This window comes from Oncorhynchus gorbuscha, linkage group LG26 (assembly GCF_021184085.1).
Source record: "Oncorhynchus gorbuscha isolate QuinsamMale2020 ecotype Even-year linkage group LG26, OgorEven_v1.0, whole genome shotgun sequence".
NCBI lineage: Eukaryota > Metazoa > Chordata > Actinopteri > Salmoniformes > Salmonidae > Oncorhynchus > Oncorhynchus gorbuscha.
Window position 1 is genome coordinate 38,201,259 of NC_060198.1, and position 21,208 is coordinate 38,222,466.

General features: G+C 44.5%; 1 protein-coding gene across 6 annotated transcripts in view; it reads right to left on the minus strand.

The window, feature by feature from the left end:
• LOC124015975 (RNA binding protein fox-1 homolog 3-like) overlaps nt 1–21,208 on the minus strand; it is a 459,039-nt gene that overhangs the window by 154,785 nt on the left and 283,046 nt on the right. For 4 of the 6 annotated variants that reach the window (XM_046331482.1, XM_046331483.1, XM_046331479.1 and 1 more), the window contains one exon: nt 18,136–18,245. In XM_046331482.1, the coding sequence (XP_046187438.1) occupies nt 18,136–18,245 (110 nt within the window). Of the gene's footprint in view, nt 1–17,749; nt 17,859–18,135; nt 18,248–21,208 lie in introns of those variants that run through there. The other 2 variants (XM_046331485.1, XM_046331484.1) reach the window with 2 other exon arrangements.

Genomic DNA, 21,208 nt, shown 5'->3' on the forward strand with positions numbered 1-21,208 from the left:
GCCTGGCTACTGTATATAGCCTGGCTACTGTTATAGCCTCACTACTGTAATAGCCTCACTACTGTATATAGCCTCGCCACTTGTATATAGCCTCGCTACTGTTATAGCCTCGTTACTGTATATAGCCTCGCTACTGTATATAGCCTCACTACTGTTATAGGCTCGCTACTGTATATAGCCTTGCTACTGTTATAGCCTCACTACTGTTATAGCCTCGCTACTGTATATAGCCTCGCTACTGTAATAGCCTCACTACTTTATATAGCCTCGCCACTTGTATATAGCCTCGCTACTGTTATAGCCTCGTTACTGTATATAGCCTCGCTACTGTATATAGCCTCGCTACTGTTATAGCCTCGCTACTGTTATAGCCTCGCTACTGTTATAGCCTCGCTAATGTTATAGCCTCGCTACTGTTATAGTCTCGCTAATGTTATATCCTCGCTACTGTACATAGCCTCGCTACTGTTATAGCCTCGCTACTGTATATAGCCTCGCTACTGTTATAGTCTTGCTACTGTATATAGCTTGGCTAATGTATATAGCCTCGCTAAAGTTATAGCCTGGCTTCTGTATATAGCCTGGCTACTGTATATAGCCTGGCTACTGTTATAGCCTCACTACTGTAATAGCCTCACTACTGTATATAGCCTCGCCACTTGTATATAGCCTCGCTACTGTTATAGCCTCGTTACTGTATATAGCCTCGCTACTGTATATAGCCTCACTACTGTTATAGGCTCGCTACTGTATATAGCCTTGCTACTGTTATAGCCTCACTACTGTTATAGCCTCGCTACTGTATATAGCCTCGCTACTGTTATAGCCTCGCTACTGTAATAGCCTCACTACTTTATATAGCCTCGCCACTTGTATATAGCCTCTCTAATGTTATAGCCTCGTTACTGTATATAGCCTCGCTACTGTATATAGCCTCGCTACTGTTATAGCCTCGCTACTGTTATAGCCTCGCTACTGTTATAGCCTCGCTAATGTTATAGCCTCGCTACTGTTATAGTCTCGCTAATGTTATATCCTCGCTACTGTACATAGCCTCGCTACTGTTATAGCCTCGCTACTGTATATAGCCTCGCTACTGTTATAGCCTCGCAACTGTATATAGCCTCGCTACTGTTATAGCCTCGTTACTGTATATAGCCTCGCTACTGTATATAGCCTCACTACTGTTATAGGCTCGCTACTGTATATAGCCTCGCTACTGTTATAGCCTCACTACTGTTATAGCCTCACTACTGTTATAGCCTCGCTACTGTATATAGCCTCGCTACTGTAATAGCCTCACTACTTTATATAGCCTCGCCACTTGTATATAGCCTCGCTACTGTTATAGCCTCGTTACTGTATATAGCCTCGCTACTGTATATAGCCTCGCTACTGTTATAGCCTCGCTACTGTTATAGCCTCGCTACTGTTATAGCCTCGCTAATGTTATAGCCTCGCTACTGTTATAGTCTCGCTAATGTTATATCCTCGCTACTGTACATAGCCTCGCTACTGTTATAGCCTCGCTACTGTATATAGCCTCGCTACTGTTATAGTCTTGCTACTGTATATAGCTTGGCTAATGTATATAGCCTCGCTAAAGTTATAGCCTGGCTTCTGTATATAGCCTGGCTACTGTATATAGCCTGGCTACTGTTATAGCCTCACTACTGTAATAGCCTCACTACTGTATATAGCCTCGCCACTTGTATATAGCCTCGCTACTGTTATAGCCTCGTTACTGTATATAGCCTCGCTACTGTATATAGCCTCACTACTGTTATAGGCTCGCTACTGTATATAGCCTTGCTACTGTTATAGCCTCACTACTGTTATAGCCTCGCTACTGTATATAGCCTCGCTACTGTTATAGCCTCGCTACTGTAATAGCCTCACTACTTTATATAGCCTCGCCACTTGTATATAGCCTCTCTAATGTTATAGCCTCGCTACTGTTATAGCCTGCTACTGTATATAGCCTCGCTACTGTATATAGCCTCGCTACTGTTATAGCCTCGCTACTGTTATAGCCTCGCTACTGTTATAGCCTCGCTAATGTTATAGCCTCGCTACTGTTATAGTCTCGCTAATGTTATATCCTCGCTACTGTACATAGCCTCGCTACTGTTATAGCCTCACTACTGTATATAACCTCGCTACTGTATATAGCCTCGCTACTGTATATAGCCTCGCTACTGTAATAGCCTCACTACTTTATATAGCCTCGCCACTTGTATATAGCCTCGCTACTGTTATAGCCTCGTTACTGTATATAGCCTCGCTACTGTATATAGCCTCGCTACTGTTATAGCCTCGCTACTGTTATAGCCTCGCTACTGTTATAGCCTCGCTAATGTTATAGCCTCGCTACTGTTATAGTCTCGCTAATGTTATATCCTCGCTACTGTACATAGCCTCGCTACTGTTATAGCCTCGCTACTGTATATAGCCTCGCTACTGTTATAGTCTTGCTACTGTATATAGCTTGGCTAATGTATATAGCCTCGCTAAAGTTATAGCCTGGCTTCTGTATATAGCCTGGCTACTGTATATAGCCTGGCTACTGTTATAGCCTCACTACTGTAATAGCCTCACTACTGTATATAGCCTCGCCACTTGTATATAGCCTCGCTACTGTTATAGCCTCGTTACTGTATATAGCCTCGCTACTGTATATAGCCTCACTACTGTTATAGGCTCGCTACTGTATATAGCCTTGCTACTGTTATAGCCTCACTACTGTTATAGCCTCGCTACTGTATATAGCCTCGCTACTGTTATAGCCTCGCTACTGTAATAGCCTCACTACTTTATATAGCCTCGCCACTTGTATATAGCCTCTCTAATGTTATAGCCTCGTTACTGTATATAGCCTCGCTACTGTATATAGCCTCGCTACTGTTATAGCCTCGCTACTGTTATAGCCTCGCTACTGTTATAGCCTCGCTAATGTTATAGCCTCGCTACTGTTATAGTCTCGCTAATGTTATATCCTCGCTACTGTACATAGCCTCGCTACTGTTATAGCCTCACTACTGTATATAGCCTCGCTACTGTATATAGCCTCGCTACTGTATATAGCCTCGCTACTGTTATAGCCTGGCTACTGTATATAGCCTGGCTACTGTATATAGCCTCGCTCCTGTTATAGCCTGGCTACTGTATATAGCCTGGCTACTGTTATAGCCTGGCTACTGTATATAGCCTGGCTACTGTATATAGCCTCGCTACTGTTATAGCCTCGCTACTGTATATAGCCTCTCTACTGTATATAGCCTCGCTACTGTATATAACCTCGCTACTGTATATAGCCTCGCTACTGTATATAGCCTCGCTACTGTTATAGCCTCGCAACTGTATATAGCCTCGCTACTGTTATAGCCTCGCTAATGTTATATCCTCGCTACTGTACATAGCCTCGCTACTGTTATAGCCTGGCTACTGTTATAGCCTCGCTACTGTATATAGCCTTGCTACTGTTATAGCCTGGCTACTGTTATAGCCTCGCTAATGTTATATCCTCGCTACTGTACATAGCCTCGCTACTGTTATAGCCTCGCTACTGTATATAGCCTCGCTACTGTTATAGTCTCGCTAATGTTATATCCTCGCTACTGTACATAGCCTCGCTACTGTTATAGCCTCGCTACTGTTATATCCTCGCTACTGTACATAGCCTCGATACTGTTATAGCCTCGCTACTGTTATAGTCTCGCTACTGTTATAGCCTCGCTAATGTTATATCCTCGCTACTGTACATAGCCTCGCTACTGTATATAGCCTCGCTACTGTTATAGCCTCGCTAATGTTATATCCTCGCTACTGTACATAGCCTCGCTACTGTATATAGCCTCGCTACTGTTATAGTCTCGCTACTGTATATAGCCTGGCTAATGTATATAGCCTCGCTAAAGTTATAGCCTGGCTACTGTATATAGCCTCGCTACTGTTATAGCCTCGCTAATGTTATATCCTCGCTACTGTACATAGCCTCGCTACTGTATATAGCCTCGCTACTGTTATAGTCTCGCTACTGTATATAGCCTGGCTAATGTATATAGCCTCGCTAAAGTTATAGCCTGGCTACTGTATATAAACTGGCTACTGTTATAGCCTCTCTACTGTATATAGCCTCACGACTGTTATAGCCTGGCTACTGTATATAGCCTCGCTACTGTATATAGCCTCGCTACTGTTATAGCCTCGCTACTGTATATAGCCTCTCTACTGTATATAGCCTCACGACTGTATATAGCCTCGCTACTGTTATAGCCTCGCTAATGTTATAGCCTCGCTACTGTTATAGCCTCGCTAATGTTATATCCTCGCTACTGTACATAGCCTCGCTACTGTTATAGCCTCGCTACTGTATATAGCCTCGCTACTGTTATAGTCTTGCTACTGTATATAGCCTGGCTAATGTATATAGCCTCGCTAAAGTTATAGCCTGGCTACTGTATATAGCCTGGCTACTGTATATAGCCTGGCTACTGTATATAGCATCGCTACTGTTATAGCCTCGCTACTGTATATAGCCTGGCTACTGTTATAGCCTCGCAACTGTATATAGCCTCGCTACTGTTATAGCCTCGCTAATGTTATATCCTCGCTACTGTACATAGCCTCGCTACTGTTATAGCCTGGCTACTGTTATAGCCTCGCTACTGTATATAGCCTTGCTACTGTTATAGCCTGGCTACTGTTATAGCCTCGCTAATGTTATATCCTCGCTACTGTACATAGCCTCGCTACTGTTATAGCCTCGCTACTGTATATAGCCTCGCTGCTGTTATAGTCTCGCTAATGTTATAGCCTCGCTACTGTTATAGTCTCGCTACTGTTATAGCCTCGCTAATGTTATATCCTCGCTACTGTACATAGCCTCGCTACTGTATATAGCCTCGCTACTGTTATAGCCTCGCTAATGTTATATCCTCGCTACTGTACATAGCCTCGCTACTGTATATAGCCTCGCTACTGTTATAGTCTCGCTACTGTATATAGCCTGGCTAATGTATATAGCCTCGCTACTGTTATAGCCTGGCTACTGTATATAGCCTCGCTACTGTTATAGCCTCGCTAATGTTATATCCTCGCTACTGTACATAGCCTCGCTACTGTATATAGCCTCGCTACTGTTATAGTCTCGCTACTGTATATAGCCTGGCTAATGTATATAGCCTCGCTAAAGTTATAGCCTGGCTACTGTATATAAACTGGCTACTGTTATAGCCTCTCTACTGTATATAGCCTCACGACTGTTATAGCCTGGCTACTGTATATAGCCTCGCTACTGTATATAGCCTCGCTACTGTTATAGCCTCGCTACTGTATATAGCCTCTCTACTGTATATAGCCTCACGACTGTATATAGCCTCGCTACTGTTATAGCCTCGCTAATGTTATAGCCTCGCTACTGTTATAGCCTCGCTAATGTTATATCCTCGCTACTGTACATAGCCTCGCTACTGTTATAGCCTCGCTACTGTATATAGCCTCGCTACTGTTATAGTCTTGCTACTGTATATAGCCTGGCTAATGTATATAGCCTCGCTAAAGTTATAGCCTGGCTACTGTATATAGCCTGGCTACTGTATATAGCCTGGCTACTGTATATAGCATCGCTACTGTTATAGCCTCGCTACTGTATATAGCCTGGCTACTGTTATAGCTTCGCTACTGTTATAGCCTGGCTACTGTATATAGCCTCGCTACTGTATATAGCCTGGCTACTGTATATAGCCTCGCTACTGTTATAGCCTGGGTACCGTATATAGCCTGGCTACCGTATATAGCCTCGCTATTGTTATAGCCTCGCTACTGTATATAGCCTCGCTACTTTTATAGCTTGGCTACTGTATATAGGCTGGCTACTGTACATAGCCTGGCTACTGTTATAGCCTGGCTACTGTTATAGCCTGGCTACTGTATATAGCCTGGCTACTGTTATAGCCTGGCTACTGTTATAGCCTGGCTACTGTATATAGCCTGGCTACTGTACATAGCCTGGCTACTGTTATAGCCTGGCTACTGTTATAGCCTGGCTACTGTATATAGGCTGGCTACTGTACATAGCCTGGCTACTGTATATAGCCTGGCTACTGTATTTAGCCTGGCTACTGTACTTAGCCTGGCTACTGTATATAGCCTGGCTACTGTATATAGCCTGGCTACTGTTATAGCCTGGCTACTGTATATAGCCTGGCTACTGTATTTAGCCTCGCTACTGTTATAGCCTGGCTACTGTATATAGCCTGGCTACTGTACATAGCCTGGCTACTGTTATAGCCTGGCTACTGTATATAGGCTGGCTACTGTACATAGCCTGGCTACTGTTATAGCCTGGCTACTGTATATAGGCTGGCTACTGTACATAGCCTGGCTACTGTATATAGCCTGGCTACTGTACATAGCCTGGCTACTGTATATAGCCTGGCTACTGTTATAGCCTGGCTACTGTATATAGGCTGGCTACTGTACATAGCCTGGCTACTGTATATAGCCTGGCTACTGTATTTAGCCTCGCTACTGTTATAGCCTGGCTACTGTTATAGCCTGTCTACTGTATATAGCCTGGCTACTGTTATAGCCTGGCTACTGTATATAGCCTGGCTACTGTACATAGCCTGGCTACTGTTATAGCCTGGCTACTGTATATAAGCTGGCTACTGTCCATAGCATGGCTACTGTATATAGCCTGGCTACTGTATATAGCCTTGCTACTGTATATAGCCTCGCTACTGTATATAGCCTGGCTACTGTATATAGCCTTGCTACTGTTATAGCCTGGCTACTGTATATAGCCTGGCTACTGTTATAGCCTGGCTACTGTACATAGCCTGGCTACTGTTATAGCCTGGCTACTGTATATAGCTGGCTACTGTACATAGCCTGGCTACTGTTATAGCCTGGCTACTGTATATAGCCTGGCTACTGTTATAGCCTGCTACTGTATATAGCTGTACTGTTATAGCCTGGCTACTGTATATAGCCTGGCTACTGTTATAGCCTCGCTACTGTATATAGCCTCGCTACTGTATATAGCCTTGCTACTGTTATAGCCTGGCTACTGTTATAGCCTCGCTACTGTATATAGGCTGACTACTGTACATAGCCTGGCTACTGTATATAGCCTGGCTACTGTTATAGCCTCGCTACTGTATATAGCCTGGCTACTGTATATAGCCTGGCTACTGTATATAGCCTCGCTACTGTATATAGCCTCGCTACTGTATATAGCCTGGCTACTGTATATAGCCTGGCTACTGTTATAGCCTGGCTACTGTACATAGCCTGGCTACTGTATATAGCCTGGCTACTGTATATAGCCTCCGCTACTGTTATAGCTTGGCTACTGTATATAGGCTGGCTACTGTACATAGCCTGGCTACTGTTATAGCCTGGCTACTGTATATAGGCTGGCTACTGTACATAGCCTGGCTACCGTATATAGCCTCGCTACCGTATATAGCCTCGCTACTGTATATAGCCTGGCTACTGTTATAGCCTCGCCACTGTATATAGCCTCGCGACTGTATATAGCCTTGCTACTGTATATAACCTCGCTACTGTTATAGTCTCGCTACTGTATATAGCCTCGCTACTGTTATAGCCTCGCTACTGTATATAGCCTGGCTACTGTTATAGCCTGGCTACCGTATATAGCCTGGCTACCGTATATAGCCTCGCTAATGTTATAGCCTCGCTACTGTATATAGCCTTGCTACTGTATATAGCCTGGCTACTGTTATAGCCTCGCTACTGTATATAGCCTCGCTACTGTATATAGCCTCGCTACTGTTATAGCATGGCTACTGTATATAGCCTGGCTACTGTATATAGCCTGGCTACTGTATATAGCCTGGCTACTGTCCATAGCCTCGCTACTGTATATAGCCTCGCTACTGTATATAGCCTCGCTACTGTTATAGCCTGGCTACTGTATATAGCCTGGCTACTGTTATAGCCTCGCCACTGTATATAGCCTCGCTACTGTATATAGCCTCGCTACTGTTATAGCCTCGGTACTGTATATAGCCTCTCTACTGTATATAGCCTCACGACTGTATATAGCCTCGCTACTGTATATAGCCTGGCTACTGTTATAGCCTCGCCACTGTATATAGCCTCGCTAATGTTATATCTTCGCTACTGTACATAGCCTCGCTACTGTTATAGCCTCGCTACTGTTATAGCCTCGCTACTGTTATAGCCTCGCTAATGTTATAGCCTCGCTACTGTTATAGTCTCGCTAATGTTATATCCTCGCTACTGTACATAGCCTCGCTACTGTTATAGCCTCGCTACTGTATATAGCCTCGCTACTGTTATAGCCTGGCTACTGTATAGTCTCGCTAATGTTATATCCTGTACATAGCCTCGCTACTGTTATAGCCTGCTACTGTATATAGCCTTATAGCCTGGCTACTGTATATAGCCTGGCTACTGTTATAGCCTGGCTACTGTATATAGCCTGGCTACTGTATATAGCCTCGCTACTGTTATAGCCTCGCTACTGTATATAGCCTCTCTACTGTATATAGCCTCGCTACTGTATATAACCTCGCTACTGTATATAGCCTCGCTACTGTATATAGCCTCGCTACTGTTATAGCCTCGCAACTGTATATAGCCTCGCTACTGTTATAGCCTCACTAATGTTATATCCTCGCTACTGTACATAGCCTCGCTACTGTTATAGCCTGGCTACTGTTATAGCCTTGCTACTGTATATAGCCTTGCTACTGTTATAGCCTGGCTACTGTTATAGCCTCGCTAATGTTATATCCTCGCTACTGTACATAGCCTCGCTACTGTTATAGCCTCGCTACTGTATATAGCCTCGCTACTGTTATAGTCTCGCTAATGTTATATCCTCGCTACTGTACATAGCCTCGCTACTGTTATAGCCTCGCTACTGTTATATCCTCGCTACTGTACATAGCCTCGATACTGTTATAGCCTCGCTACTGTTATAGTCTCGCTACTGTTATAGCCTCGCTAATGTTATATCCTCGCTACTGTACATAGCCTCGCTACTGTATATAGCCTCGCTACTGTTATAGCCTCGCTAATGTTATATCCTCGCTACTGTACATAGCCTCGCTACTGTATATAGCCTCGCTACTGTTATAGTCTCGCTACTGTATATAGCCTGGCTAATGTATATAGCCTCGCTAAAGTTATAGCCTGGCTACTGTATATAAACTGGCTACTGTTATAGCCTCTCTACTGTATATAGCCTCACGACTGTTATAGCCTGGCTACTGTATATAGCCTCGCTACTGTATATAGCCTCGCTACTGTTATAGCCTCGCTACTGTATATAGCCTCTCTACTGTATATAGCCTCGCTACTGTTATAGCCTCGCTAATGTTATAGCCTCGCTACTGTTATAGCCTCGCTAATGTTATATCCTCGCTACTGTACATAGCCTCGCTACTGTTATAGCCTCGCTACTGTATATAGCCTCGCTACTGTTATAGTCTTGCTACTGTATATAGCCTGGCTAATGTATATAGCCTCGCTAAAGTTATAGCCTGGCTACTGTATATAGCCTGGCTACTGTATATAGCCTGGCTACTGTATATAACGGCACCTCAGTACCTCCAGGCTCTGATCAGGCCCTACACCCAAACAAGGGCACTGCGTTCATCCACCTCTGGCCTGCTCGCCTCCCTACCACTGAGGAAGTACAGCTCCCGCTAGCCCAGTCAAAACTGTTCGGCTCCTTGGCTGTTATAGTGGAACAAACTGGCTACTGTTATAGCCAGGACAGTATATAGTCAATCACCACCTTCCGGAGACACCTGAAACCCCACCTTTAAGGAATACCTAGGATAGGTTAAGTAATCCCTCTCACCCCACCCCTAAGTTTTAGATGCACTATTGTTATAGTGACTGTCCCACTGGATGTCATAAGGTGAATGCACCATTTGTAGCCTCGCTACTGTATAAGAGCGTCTGCTAAATGACTTAAATGTAAATGTAAATGATATAGCATCGCTACTGTTATAGCCTGGCTACTGTATATAGCCTTGCTACTATATATAGCCTCGCTACTGTATATAGCCTCTCTACTGTATATAGCCTCGCTACTGTATATAACCTCGCTACTGTATATAGCCTCGCTACTGTATATAGCCTCGCTACTGTTATAGCCTCGCAACTGTATATAGCCTCGCTACTGTTATAGCCTCGCTACTGTTATATCCTCGCTACTGTACATAGCCTCGCTACTGTTATAGCCTCGCTACTGTATATAGCCCCGCTACTGTTATAGTCTCGCTACTGTACATAGCCTCGCTACTGTTATAGCCTCGCTACTGTTATAGCCTCGCTAAAGTTATAGCCTGGCTACTGTATATAAACTGGCTACTGTTATAGCCTCTCTACTGTATATAGCCTCACGACTGTTATAGCCCCGCTACTGTTATAGCCTCGCTAATGTTATATCCTCGCTACTGTACATAGCCTCGCTACTGTATATAGCCTCGCTACTGTTATAGTCTCGCTACTGTATATAGCCTGGCTAATGTATATAGCCTCGCTAAAGTTATAGCCTGGCTACTGTATATAACTGTACTAGGCTGGCTACTGTTATAGCCTCTCTACTGTATATAGCCTGGCTACTGTTATAGCCTGGCTACTGTATATAGCCTGGCTACTGTATATAGCCTCGCTACTGTTATATCCTCGCTACTGTATATAGCCTGGCTACTGTATATAGCCTGGCTACTGTTATAGCCTCGCTACTGTTATAGCCTCGCTACTGTTATAGCCTCGCTAATGTTATATCCTCGCTACTGTACATAGCCTCGCTACTGTTATAGCCTCGCTACTGTATATAGCCTCGCTACTGTTATAGCTTGCTACTGTATATAGCCTGGCTACTGTATATAGCCTCGCTAAAGTTATAGCCTGGCTACTGTATATAGCCTGGCTACTGTATATAGCCTGGCTACTGTATATAGCATCGCTACTGTTATAGCCTGGCTACTGTATATAGCCTTGGCTACTGTATATAGCCTACTGTATAGCCTGGCTACTGTTATAGCCTCGCTACTGTATATAGCCTCGCTACTGTTATAGCCTCACTACTGTTATAGCCTCACTACTGTATATAGCTGGCTACTTGTATATAGCCTCGCTACTGTTATAGCCTCTGTTACTGGCTATATAGCCTCGCTACTGTATATAGCCTCGCTACTGTTATAGGCCTCGCTACTGTTATAGTCTCGCTACTGTATATAGCCTGGCTACTGTTATAGCCTCGCCACTGTATATAGCCTGGCTACTGTACATAGCCTGGCTACTGTATATAGCCTGGCTACTGTTATAGCCTGGCTACTGTATATAGGCTGGCTACTGTACATAGCCTGGCTACTGTATATAGCCTGGCTACTGTACATAGCCTGGCTACTGCATATAGCCTGGCTACTGTTATAGCCTCGCCACTGTATATAGCCTCGCCACTGTATATAGCCTCGCTACTGTTATAGCCTCGCTACTGTATATAGCCTCGCTACTGTTATAGCCTCGCTACTGTTATAGCCTCGCTACTGTATATAGCCTCGCTACTGTTATAGCCTCGCTACTGTATATAGCCTCTCTACTGTATATAGCCTCGCTACTGTATATAACCTCGCTACTGTATATAGCCTTGCTACTGTATATAGCCTGGCTACTGTATATAGGCTGGCTACTGTACATAGCCTGGCTACTGTATATAGCCTGGCTACTGTATATAGCCTGGCTACTGTTATAGCCTGGCTACTGTATATAGCCTGGCTACTGTATTAGCCTCGCTACTGTTATAGCCTGGCTACTGTATATAGGCTGGCTACTGTACATAGCCTGGCTACTGTTATAGCCTGGCTACTGTATATAGGCTGGCTACTGTACATAGCCTGGCTACTGTTATAGCCTGGCTACTGTATATAGCCTGGCTACTGTTATAGCCTCGCTAATGTTATAGCCTCGCTACTGTTATAGTCTCGCTAATGTTATATCCTCGTATATAGCTGTACTGTTATAGCCTGGCTACTGTTATAGCCTCGCTACTGTATATAGCCTCGCTACTGTATATAGCCTCGCTACTGTATATAGCCTCGCTACTGTTATAGCCTGGCTACTGTATATAGCCTGGCTACTGTTATAGCCTGGCTACTGTATATAGCCTGGCTACTGTATATAGCCTCGCTACTGTTATAGCCTCGCTACTGTATATAGCCTCTCTACTGTTATATACTGTATAGCCTCGCTACTGTATATAACCTCGCTACTGTATATAGCCTCGCCACTGTATATAGCCTCTACTGTATATAGCCTCGCTACTGTTATAGCCTCGCAACTGTATATAGCCTTGCTACTGTTATAGCCTCACTAATGTTATATCCTCGCTACTGTACATAGCCTCGCTACTGTTATAGCCTGGCTACTGTTATAGCCTCGCTACTGTATATAGCCTTGCTACTGTTATAGCCTGGCTACTGTTATAGCCTCGCTAATGTTATATCCTCGCTACTGTACCTGCTATAGCCTCGCTACTGTATATAGCCTCGCTACTGTATATAGCCTCGCTACTGTTATAGTCTCGCTAATGTTATATCCTCGCTACTGTACATAGCCTCGCTACTGTTATAGCCTCGCTACTGTTATATCCTCGCTACTGTACATAGCCTCGATACTGTTATAGCCTCGCTACTGTTATAGTCTCGCTACTGTTATAGCCTCGCTAATGTTATATCCTCGCTACTGTACATAGCCTCGCTACTGTATATAGCCTCGCTACTGTTATAGCCTCGGTACTGTATATAGCCTCTCTACTGTACATAGCCTCGCTACTGTATATAGCCTCGCTACTGTTATAGTCTCGCTACTGTATATAGCCTGGCTAATGTATATAGCCTCGCTAAAGTTATAGCCTGGCTACTGTATATAAACTGGCTACTGTTATAGCCTCTCTACTGTATATAGCCTCACGACTGTTATAGCCTGGCTACTGTATATAGCCTCGCTACTGTATATAGCCTCGCTACTGTTATAGCCTCGCTACTGTATATAGCCTCTCTACTGTATATAGCCTCGCTACTGTTATAGCCTCGCTAATGTTATAGCCTCGCTACTGTTATAGCCTCGCTAATGTTATATCCTCGCTACTGTACATAGCCTCGCTACTGTTATAGCCTCGCTACTGTATATAGCCTCGCTACTGTTATAGTCTTGCTACTGTATATAGCCTGGCTAATGTATATAGCCTCGCTAAAGTTATAGCCTGGCTACTGTATATAGCCTGGCTACTGTATATAGCCTGGCTACTGTATATAGCATCGCTACTGTTATAGCCTGGCTACTGTATATAGCCTTGCTACTATATATAGCCTCGCTACTGTTATAGCCTCGCTACTGTATATAGCCTCGCTACTGTTATAGCCTCACTACTGTTATAGCCTCACTACTGTATATAGACTCGCCACTTGTATATAGCCTCGCTACTGTTTTAGCCTCGTTACTGTATATAGCCTCGCTACTGTATATAGCCTCGCTACTGTTATAGGCTCGCTACTGTTATAGTCTCGCTACTGTATATAGCCTGGCTACTGTTATAGCCTCGCCACTGTATATAGCCTCGCTACTGTACATAGCCTGGCTACTGTATATAGCCTGGCTACTGTTATAGCCTGGCTACTGTATATAGGCTGGTTACTGTACATAGCCTGGCTACTGTATATAGCCTGGCTACTGTACATAGCCTGGCTACTGTACATAGCCTGGCTACTGCATATAGCCTCGCCACTGTATATAGCCTCGCGACTGTATATAGCCTCGCTACTGTTATAGCCTCGCTACTGTGTATAGCCTCGCTACTGTTATAGCCTCGCTACTGTATATAGCCTCGCTACTGTTATAGCCTCGCTACTGTATATAGCCTCTCTACTGTATATAGCCTCGCTACTGTATATAACCTCGCTACTGTATATAGCCTTGCTACTGTATATAGCCTGGCTACTGTATATAGGCTGGCTACTGTACATAGCCTGGCTACTGTATATAGCCTGGCTACTGCATTTAGCCTGGCTGCTGTACATAGCCTGGCTACTGTATATAGCCTGGCTACTGTATATAGCCTCGCTACTGTTATAGCTTGGCTACTGTATATAGCCTCGCTACTTTTATAGCTTGGCTACTGTATATAGGCTGGCTACTGTACATAGCCTGACTACTGTTATAGCCTGGCTACTGTTATAGCCTGGCTACTGTATATAGCCTGGCTACTGTTATAGCCTGGCTACTGTATATAGCCTGGCTACTGTACATAGCCTGGCTACTGTTATAGCCTGGCTACTGTTATAGCCTGGCTACTGTATATAGGCTGGCTACTGTACATAGCCTGGCTACTGTATATAGCCTGGCTACTGTATTTAGCCTGGCTACTGTACTTAGCCTGGCTACTGTATATAGCCTGGCTACTGTATATAGCCTCGCTACTGTTATAGCTTGGCTACTGTATATAGGCTGGCTACTGTACATAGCCTGGCTACTGTACTGGCTGGCTACTGTATATAGCCTGGCTACTGTATATAGCCTGGCTACTGTACATAGCCTGGCTACTGTATATAGCCTGGCTACTGTATATAGCCTGGCTACTGTTATAGCCTGGCTACTGTATATAGCCTGGCTACTGTATATAGCCTGGCTACTGTATATAGCCTGGCTACTGTATATAGCCTGGCTACTGTATATAGCCTGGCTACTGTATATAGCCTGGCTACTGTATATAGGCTGGCTACTGTACATAGCCTGGCTACTGTTATAGCCTGGCTACTGTATATAGGCTGGCTACTGTACATAGCCTGGCTACTGTACATAGCCTGGCTACTGTTATAGCCTGGCTACTGTACATAGCCTGGCTACTGTATATAGCCTTGCTACTGTATATAGCCTCGCTACTGTATATAGCCTTGCTACTGTTATAGCCTGGCTACTGTATATAGCCTGGCTACTGTTATAGCCTGGCTACTGTACATAGCCTGGCTACTGTTATAGCCTGGCTACTGTATATAAGCTGGCTACTGTACATAGCATGGCTACTGTTATAGCCTGGCTACTGTATATAGCCTGGCTACTGTTATAGCCTTGCTACTGTACATAGCCTGGCTACTGTTATAGCCTGGCTACTGTTATAGCCTCGCTACTGTATATAGGCTGGCTACTGTACATAGCCTGGCTACTGTATATAGCCTGGCTACTGTTATAGCCTCGCTACTGTATATAGGCTGGCTACTGTACATAGCCTGGCTACTGTATATAGCCTTGCTACTGTATATAGCCTCGCTACTGTATATAGCCTGGCTACTGTATATAGCCTTGCTACTGTTATAGCCTGGCTACTGTACATAGCCTGGCTACTGTATATAGCCTGGCTACTGTATATAGCCTCGCTACTGTTATAGCTTGGCTACTGTATATAGGCTGGCTACTGTACATAGCCTGGCTACTGTTATAGCCTGGCTACTGTATATAGCCTGGCTACTGTATATAGCCTGGCTACTGTACATAGCCTGGCTACTGTACATAGCCTGGCTACTGTTATAGCCTGGCTACTGTATATAGCCTGGCTACTGTATATAGCCTTGCTACTGTTATAGCCTGGCTACTGTACATAGCCTGGCTACTGTATATAGCCTGGCTACTGTATATAGCCTCGCTACTGTTATAGCTTGGCTACTGTATATAGGCTGGCTACTGTTATAGCCTGGCTACTGTATATAGGCTGGCTACTGTACATAGCCTGGCTACTGTTATAGCCTGGCTACTGTATATAGCCTGGCTACTGTATATAGCCTGGCTACTGTATATAGCCTCGCTCCTGTTATAGCCTGGCTACTGTATATAGCCTGGCTACTGTATATAGCCTCGCTCCTGTTATAGCCTGTCTACTGTATATAGCCTGGCTACTGTATATAGCTTGGCTACTGTATATAGCCTCGCTCCTGTTATAGCCTGGCTACTGTACATAGCCTGGCTACTGTTATAGCCTGGCTACTGTATATAGGCTGGCTACTGTACATAGCCTGGCTACTGTATATAGGCTGGCTACTGTACATAGCCTGGCTACTGTATATAGCCTGGCTACTGTATATAGCTTGGCTACTGTATATAGCCTCGCTCCTGTTATAGCCTGGCTACTGTATATAGCCTCGCTCCTGTTATAGCCTGGCTACTGTATATCGCCTGGCTACTGTATATAGCCTCGCTCCTGTTATAGCCTGGCTACTGTATATAGCCTCGCTCCTGTTATAGCCTGGCTACTGTATATCGCCTGGCTACTGTATATAGCCTCGCTCCTGTTATAGCCTGGCTACTGTATATCGTCTGGCTTCTGTATATAGCCTCGCTCCTGTTATAGCCTGGCTACTGTATATCGCCTGGCTACTGTATATAGCCTCGCTCCTGTTATAGCCTGGCTACTGTATATCGCCTGGCTACTGTATATAGCCTCGCTCCTGTTATAGCCTGGCTACTGTATATCGCCTTGCTTCTGTATATAGCCTCGCTCCTGTTATAGCCTGGCTACTGTATATAGCCTTGCTACTGTATATAGCCTCGCTACTGTATGTAGCCTCGCTACTGTATGTAGCCTTGCTACTGTATATAGCCTCGCTACTGTTATTTTTCACTCTCTTATTTGCTGTTGTTTTATTTCTTTACTTTTCTATTGTTCACCTAATACCTTTTGTTTTACTTAAAAACTGCACTGTTGGTTAGAGCCTGTAAATAAGCATTTCACTGTAACAGTTACACCTGTTGTATTCGGCCAACATGACAAATACACTTTGATTTGAGTGTGTGTGTGTGTGTGTGTGTGTGTGTGTGTGTGTGTGTGTGTGTGTGTGTGTGTGTGTGTGTGTGTGTGTGTGTGTGTGTGTGTGTGTGTGTGTGTGTGTGTGAGTGAGTGAGTGAGTGAGTGAGTGAGTGAGTGAGTGAGTGAGTGAGTGAGTGAGTGAGTGAGTGAGTGAGTGAGTGAGAGAGAGAGTGAGAGAGAGAGAGAGAGAGAGAGAGAGAGAGAGAGAGAGAGAGAGAGAGAGAGAGAAAGGAGAGCAAGCCTTCCAACTCGTTTCTGGTGTTGTAAATGCAACAATACTACAATTCTGAAACTGTGTAGATTTTGTAGGATAAATACTGACCGGTTAGTGAAGCGTCAGTATTATTGTCAGTGATTGGTGGACCCACAGGAACTGTTGTGTTGTCCCCTTCTCCCCATCGGCCAAGAACAATAGACACCTTTTCAGTGCATTAAACCCCTTTTAAAAGGGAAGTGAAAGCCACCTCTCTGACAGGTAGACTGTTTGATGTCTTTGTCACTTCCTCATCCTTCAAAGGCTTCAGCTCAGCACACGCCACCATGCTCTGAATCATTTACTGTGCTCTCTCTCTCTCTCTGTGTGTGTGTGTGTGTGTGTGTGTGTGTGTGTGTGTACTGTTATATCCAAGTCTAAACCAACATGAAATGTCCTTTTGACAGAAAGGGTAAATACTTATCATTCATTCTTAACCCAAGTATCAACTTGTACTCTCAAGCCCTTAATTATAATCCTGTCATTTTCATTTAGGCTGTCTGCATGAAACTACATTTCATGAATTATTTAGCTGGTTACGCTCTTTTCCCAAAGGAAACTAGACTCTCTCTCTCTCTGTAAGAACCTGAAAGGCAGAGAAAAAGAAGAACCACATATGCCCTCACCTCTGTATCTAGGGCCAGAGAGGAACGTAGGAGACTTTGTTGACGTCTATCACTTGTAGTCACATGGGGCTTTCTTAGCTTCAGCTCAAACCTTTAGAGGAACCAAAGCCTTTCAAAAGAATGAAATACAACAAATGGCTTAGATGTGGCGGGGATTCCTTGACTTAAAACTTACTGTGCAGGACTTTCATATCGCGGAGCATATAACAACTTCAGATAACAAGATGTCAACAGTAGGGGCATCAAACCCAGCCACAAGAGACTGCAGGCAGAGATTCATCCACCTGAATTCTCCGCTGCACCACGGAGCCACGTGGGGCGCTCAGTACAAAATGGAGGTAAGTGTGAGAAGTAAGTGTGATGTGAGGGGCCAGAGCTGCTCTTACCAGTCTCGTGAAGAGGGGAACTCCTAAATGCCAGAGGTGCTCGTTGAGCAGCCCACTGTACACCACGTTCCCGAAGACAGCAATGCTTCCTGATTTACACAACGTGTTTCCTACATGGACACAAACAGAGAGGAGAGAAAACACAGAGTCATTCAAATGGACTACACTACACTCCAGCAATGTACTAGGCTTTATTAGCAAGATTGGAAAATTAAATCATAGGAAATCATTGCACAGCCACAGGAATTGAAATAAAAGAAAGAAATAAGAAATATAATAGAGAGCACCACATTGATTGTTGTGAATATTGATTTCAGAGGTTTATGATGGACAGGGAAATGTAGCTGCTGTGAAATCGATAGCACAAGTACATGTGTTTCAACTGCAGATGGCGGAACCTCCAGCTAGCCTAATGAGATGCTTACAGTGATAACATCAGTGTGTAACGATCAGAGGTGTGCTGAAGGAGAGATCTGTCAGAGAAAGTCTGTACAAAGCCACCCATGACTGCCTCATACAGTATGTTACATACAGCTCTGGTTAGTCCTTGTTCCATCAACACAGGAAGTCAAACCCCTTGACCCTCGAACTCCCGTTATCTCCATCCTCCACCCCCCTCAGTCGCATTACCACCCCCATTAGCACACTCTCCATGTGAGGACAGTCAGACCACAACATTGGCAACCCTGTATGAGACATGGAAGCCCGGCCCTCGGCCCTCCGCCTCCAGCCCTGGCCACAGTGTCACGGCTGCTGTGTATGAAGAGCTTCTGCCTGGAGAGGAGAGAACCACTCTTAAGTTAGGCTCCTGCAGCCCACACACTAACACTAAGGTCCCCACAACATATGATTTACACACACACACTACTACATGTCCCCAAGTATAATGAACGCAGGTCCCCGTTGTAATTTCTGCACAAAGGAATGCTGCATAGGGCAGGTGGGGGAAACTGGAAGCAGTGCTGACAAGCAACACATGCATTATTTAAAAACAAAAGTAAAAAATGCCCATTAAAGTGTCAGTGGTGCTCTCGGCGGCTGGCGGTGGAGGTGGCTAGGGCGCGTTGTGTGTATTACTGTTATTAATGGGCCAGGCGTGGGGGGCATTGCTACGCTGTGATTGCTTTGCTGTTGCCATCCAGGGTTCACGCAATTTGTTTCACCCATTCTTTTCAAGAGCGTGTGTGCAAATGTGTGTCTGTGAGAGAGAGAGAGAGAGAGAGAGAGAGAGAGAGAGAGAGAGAGAGAGAGAGAGAGAGAGAGAGAGAGAGAGAGAGAGAGAGAGAGAGAGATACACTGCAGGCCGGGAGCATCGTCAATGAGCTCCTACTGCTAATTAAGAGAGGGACCTTCCCCAGCGAGTAGCAGCACAAGTGCTTCTATCATCCTCTGATACAGTGTCATGTTCTTCCTAAATACAGTGGGCTGGGGATGGGGTGGACATGTTGGAAATAAGTACATAGCACTTCACTATGCAGCATGAGATAAAGGGTTACTGTTACTGACAGTAGCCCTTATTACTACAGTCAATCTTTAACTGCCTCAGTCTCCAACACATGTTACAGTCAACCTTTAACTGCCTCAGTCTCCAACACATGTTACAGTCATACCTTTAACTGCCTCAGTCTCCAACACATGTTACAGTCAACCTTTAACTGCCTCAGTCTCCAACACATGTTACAGTCATACCTTTAACCGCCTCAGTCTCCAACACACGTTACAGTCATACCTTTGGAGTACAGAAAGATGATGTAATACTTCTCTGAGAAGAAAGAATACGACATTGTGTTCCTGTGACCACAAAGTGTTGGCTCTCTCCTCAGTTCTGACACCACTTCACTACAGAGGAATTTAAAGCGTAGGGAAAATCAAGCAATCAAGCAATCAATACAGTATCCCTCTAGCTACATATTCATAAACAGAGGAAGGCTCGAGGCAGTTCATGTCACATTCTTCTCTGTAACTGCCTCTGAAATGCAGCCAGAAAGTAAGGTGCTAAAAAAACATTTGATTTCAACTCATAGTTCCACTATTTAAAAAGAGCATGTGGAGCATTTCTTCCATTTAATAACATGTGTTCATTCTTTAATCTGGAGACATGTGGTTATTGGTCCGTCTGTGTTAAAGAGTTGATATTCTGTTTTTGGTGCCCATGTCTTTTTTCTGTTAGGTCCTCTCAGCAGTTGTGTGCTTCTATCTTATCTGCAGACTCAACATTATCGAGGCCAACCTCTGATTAATTATTAATTGTGTGATTAAAATGCAGAGAAGGAGGTGTGTGTGTGGGGGGGGGGTAGGAGAGAGGCAGGCAGGGAGGGGTTGGGTTGGGTAGCAGCCTGTATCCTTTCAACATCATTGGTGTCGGTCTCCACAATGTTATTATCCAGACCTTCAAATTACATTTTTCATCGCTATCTTTATATATGTTTTGTTACATATCAGAACAGGGCATTTGACAGGAAGCTTCTAACAGAGCGTAATGGTCAAGGCACATGTGATGGTGATGTGATGGTGATGTGATGGTGATGGGGTGGTGGGTGTTGTTTTATTAAGTGAGTGATGCCGTCTCTTCAGTGTGCCTGGCGTGATCCTCCTCTGGATCGGTATGTGACTCCCCCTTTCATCTCAGAGTCACACACACAGAAAGACATCATGGGGGATTTGGAGCCCAACACTTCTCTGTCAGACTACAAGCAGCAACTTACTTCACCAAATGAGGACCTAAAGACAAATCCCAGAAAAATGTGTACCGCTCACTACAAACCATAAGCAGTACATGCGGTGTAGTAGTAGTCATTTGTAGCACAATACAAAGCATTGAATGAAGTAAAAAAGAAAAGAAAATGTATCTGTCAATTATTGTCAAAAGTGTTTGCAATAATTTAGGTGTTGGGTGAGATTTATTTTAATGAACCAAACGTGCAGTGTTTATCTGCTTATGAGCAAGTGTGTGTGTGTGTGTCCTTCCCTGGCCACTGCTCTCACATGTGCTCCCCTGACAATGCAGATGAAGGTGGGGAGCTGGAGCTCAGAGCTCCAGAGTGATGCAGCTCGGAGATCCTTGTTTCTAGCG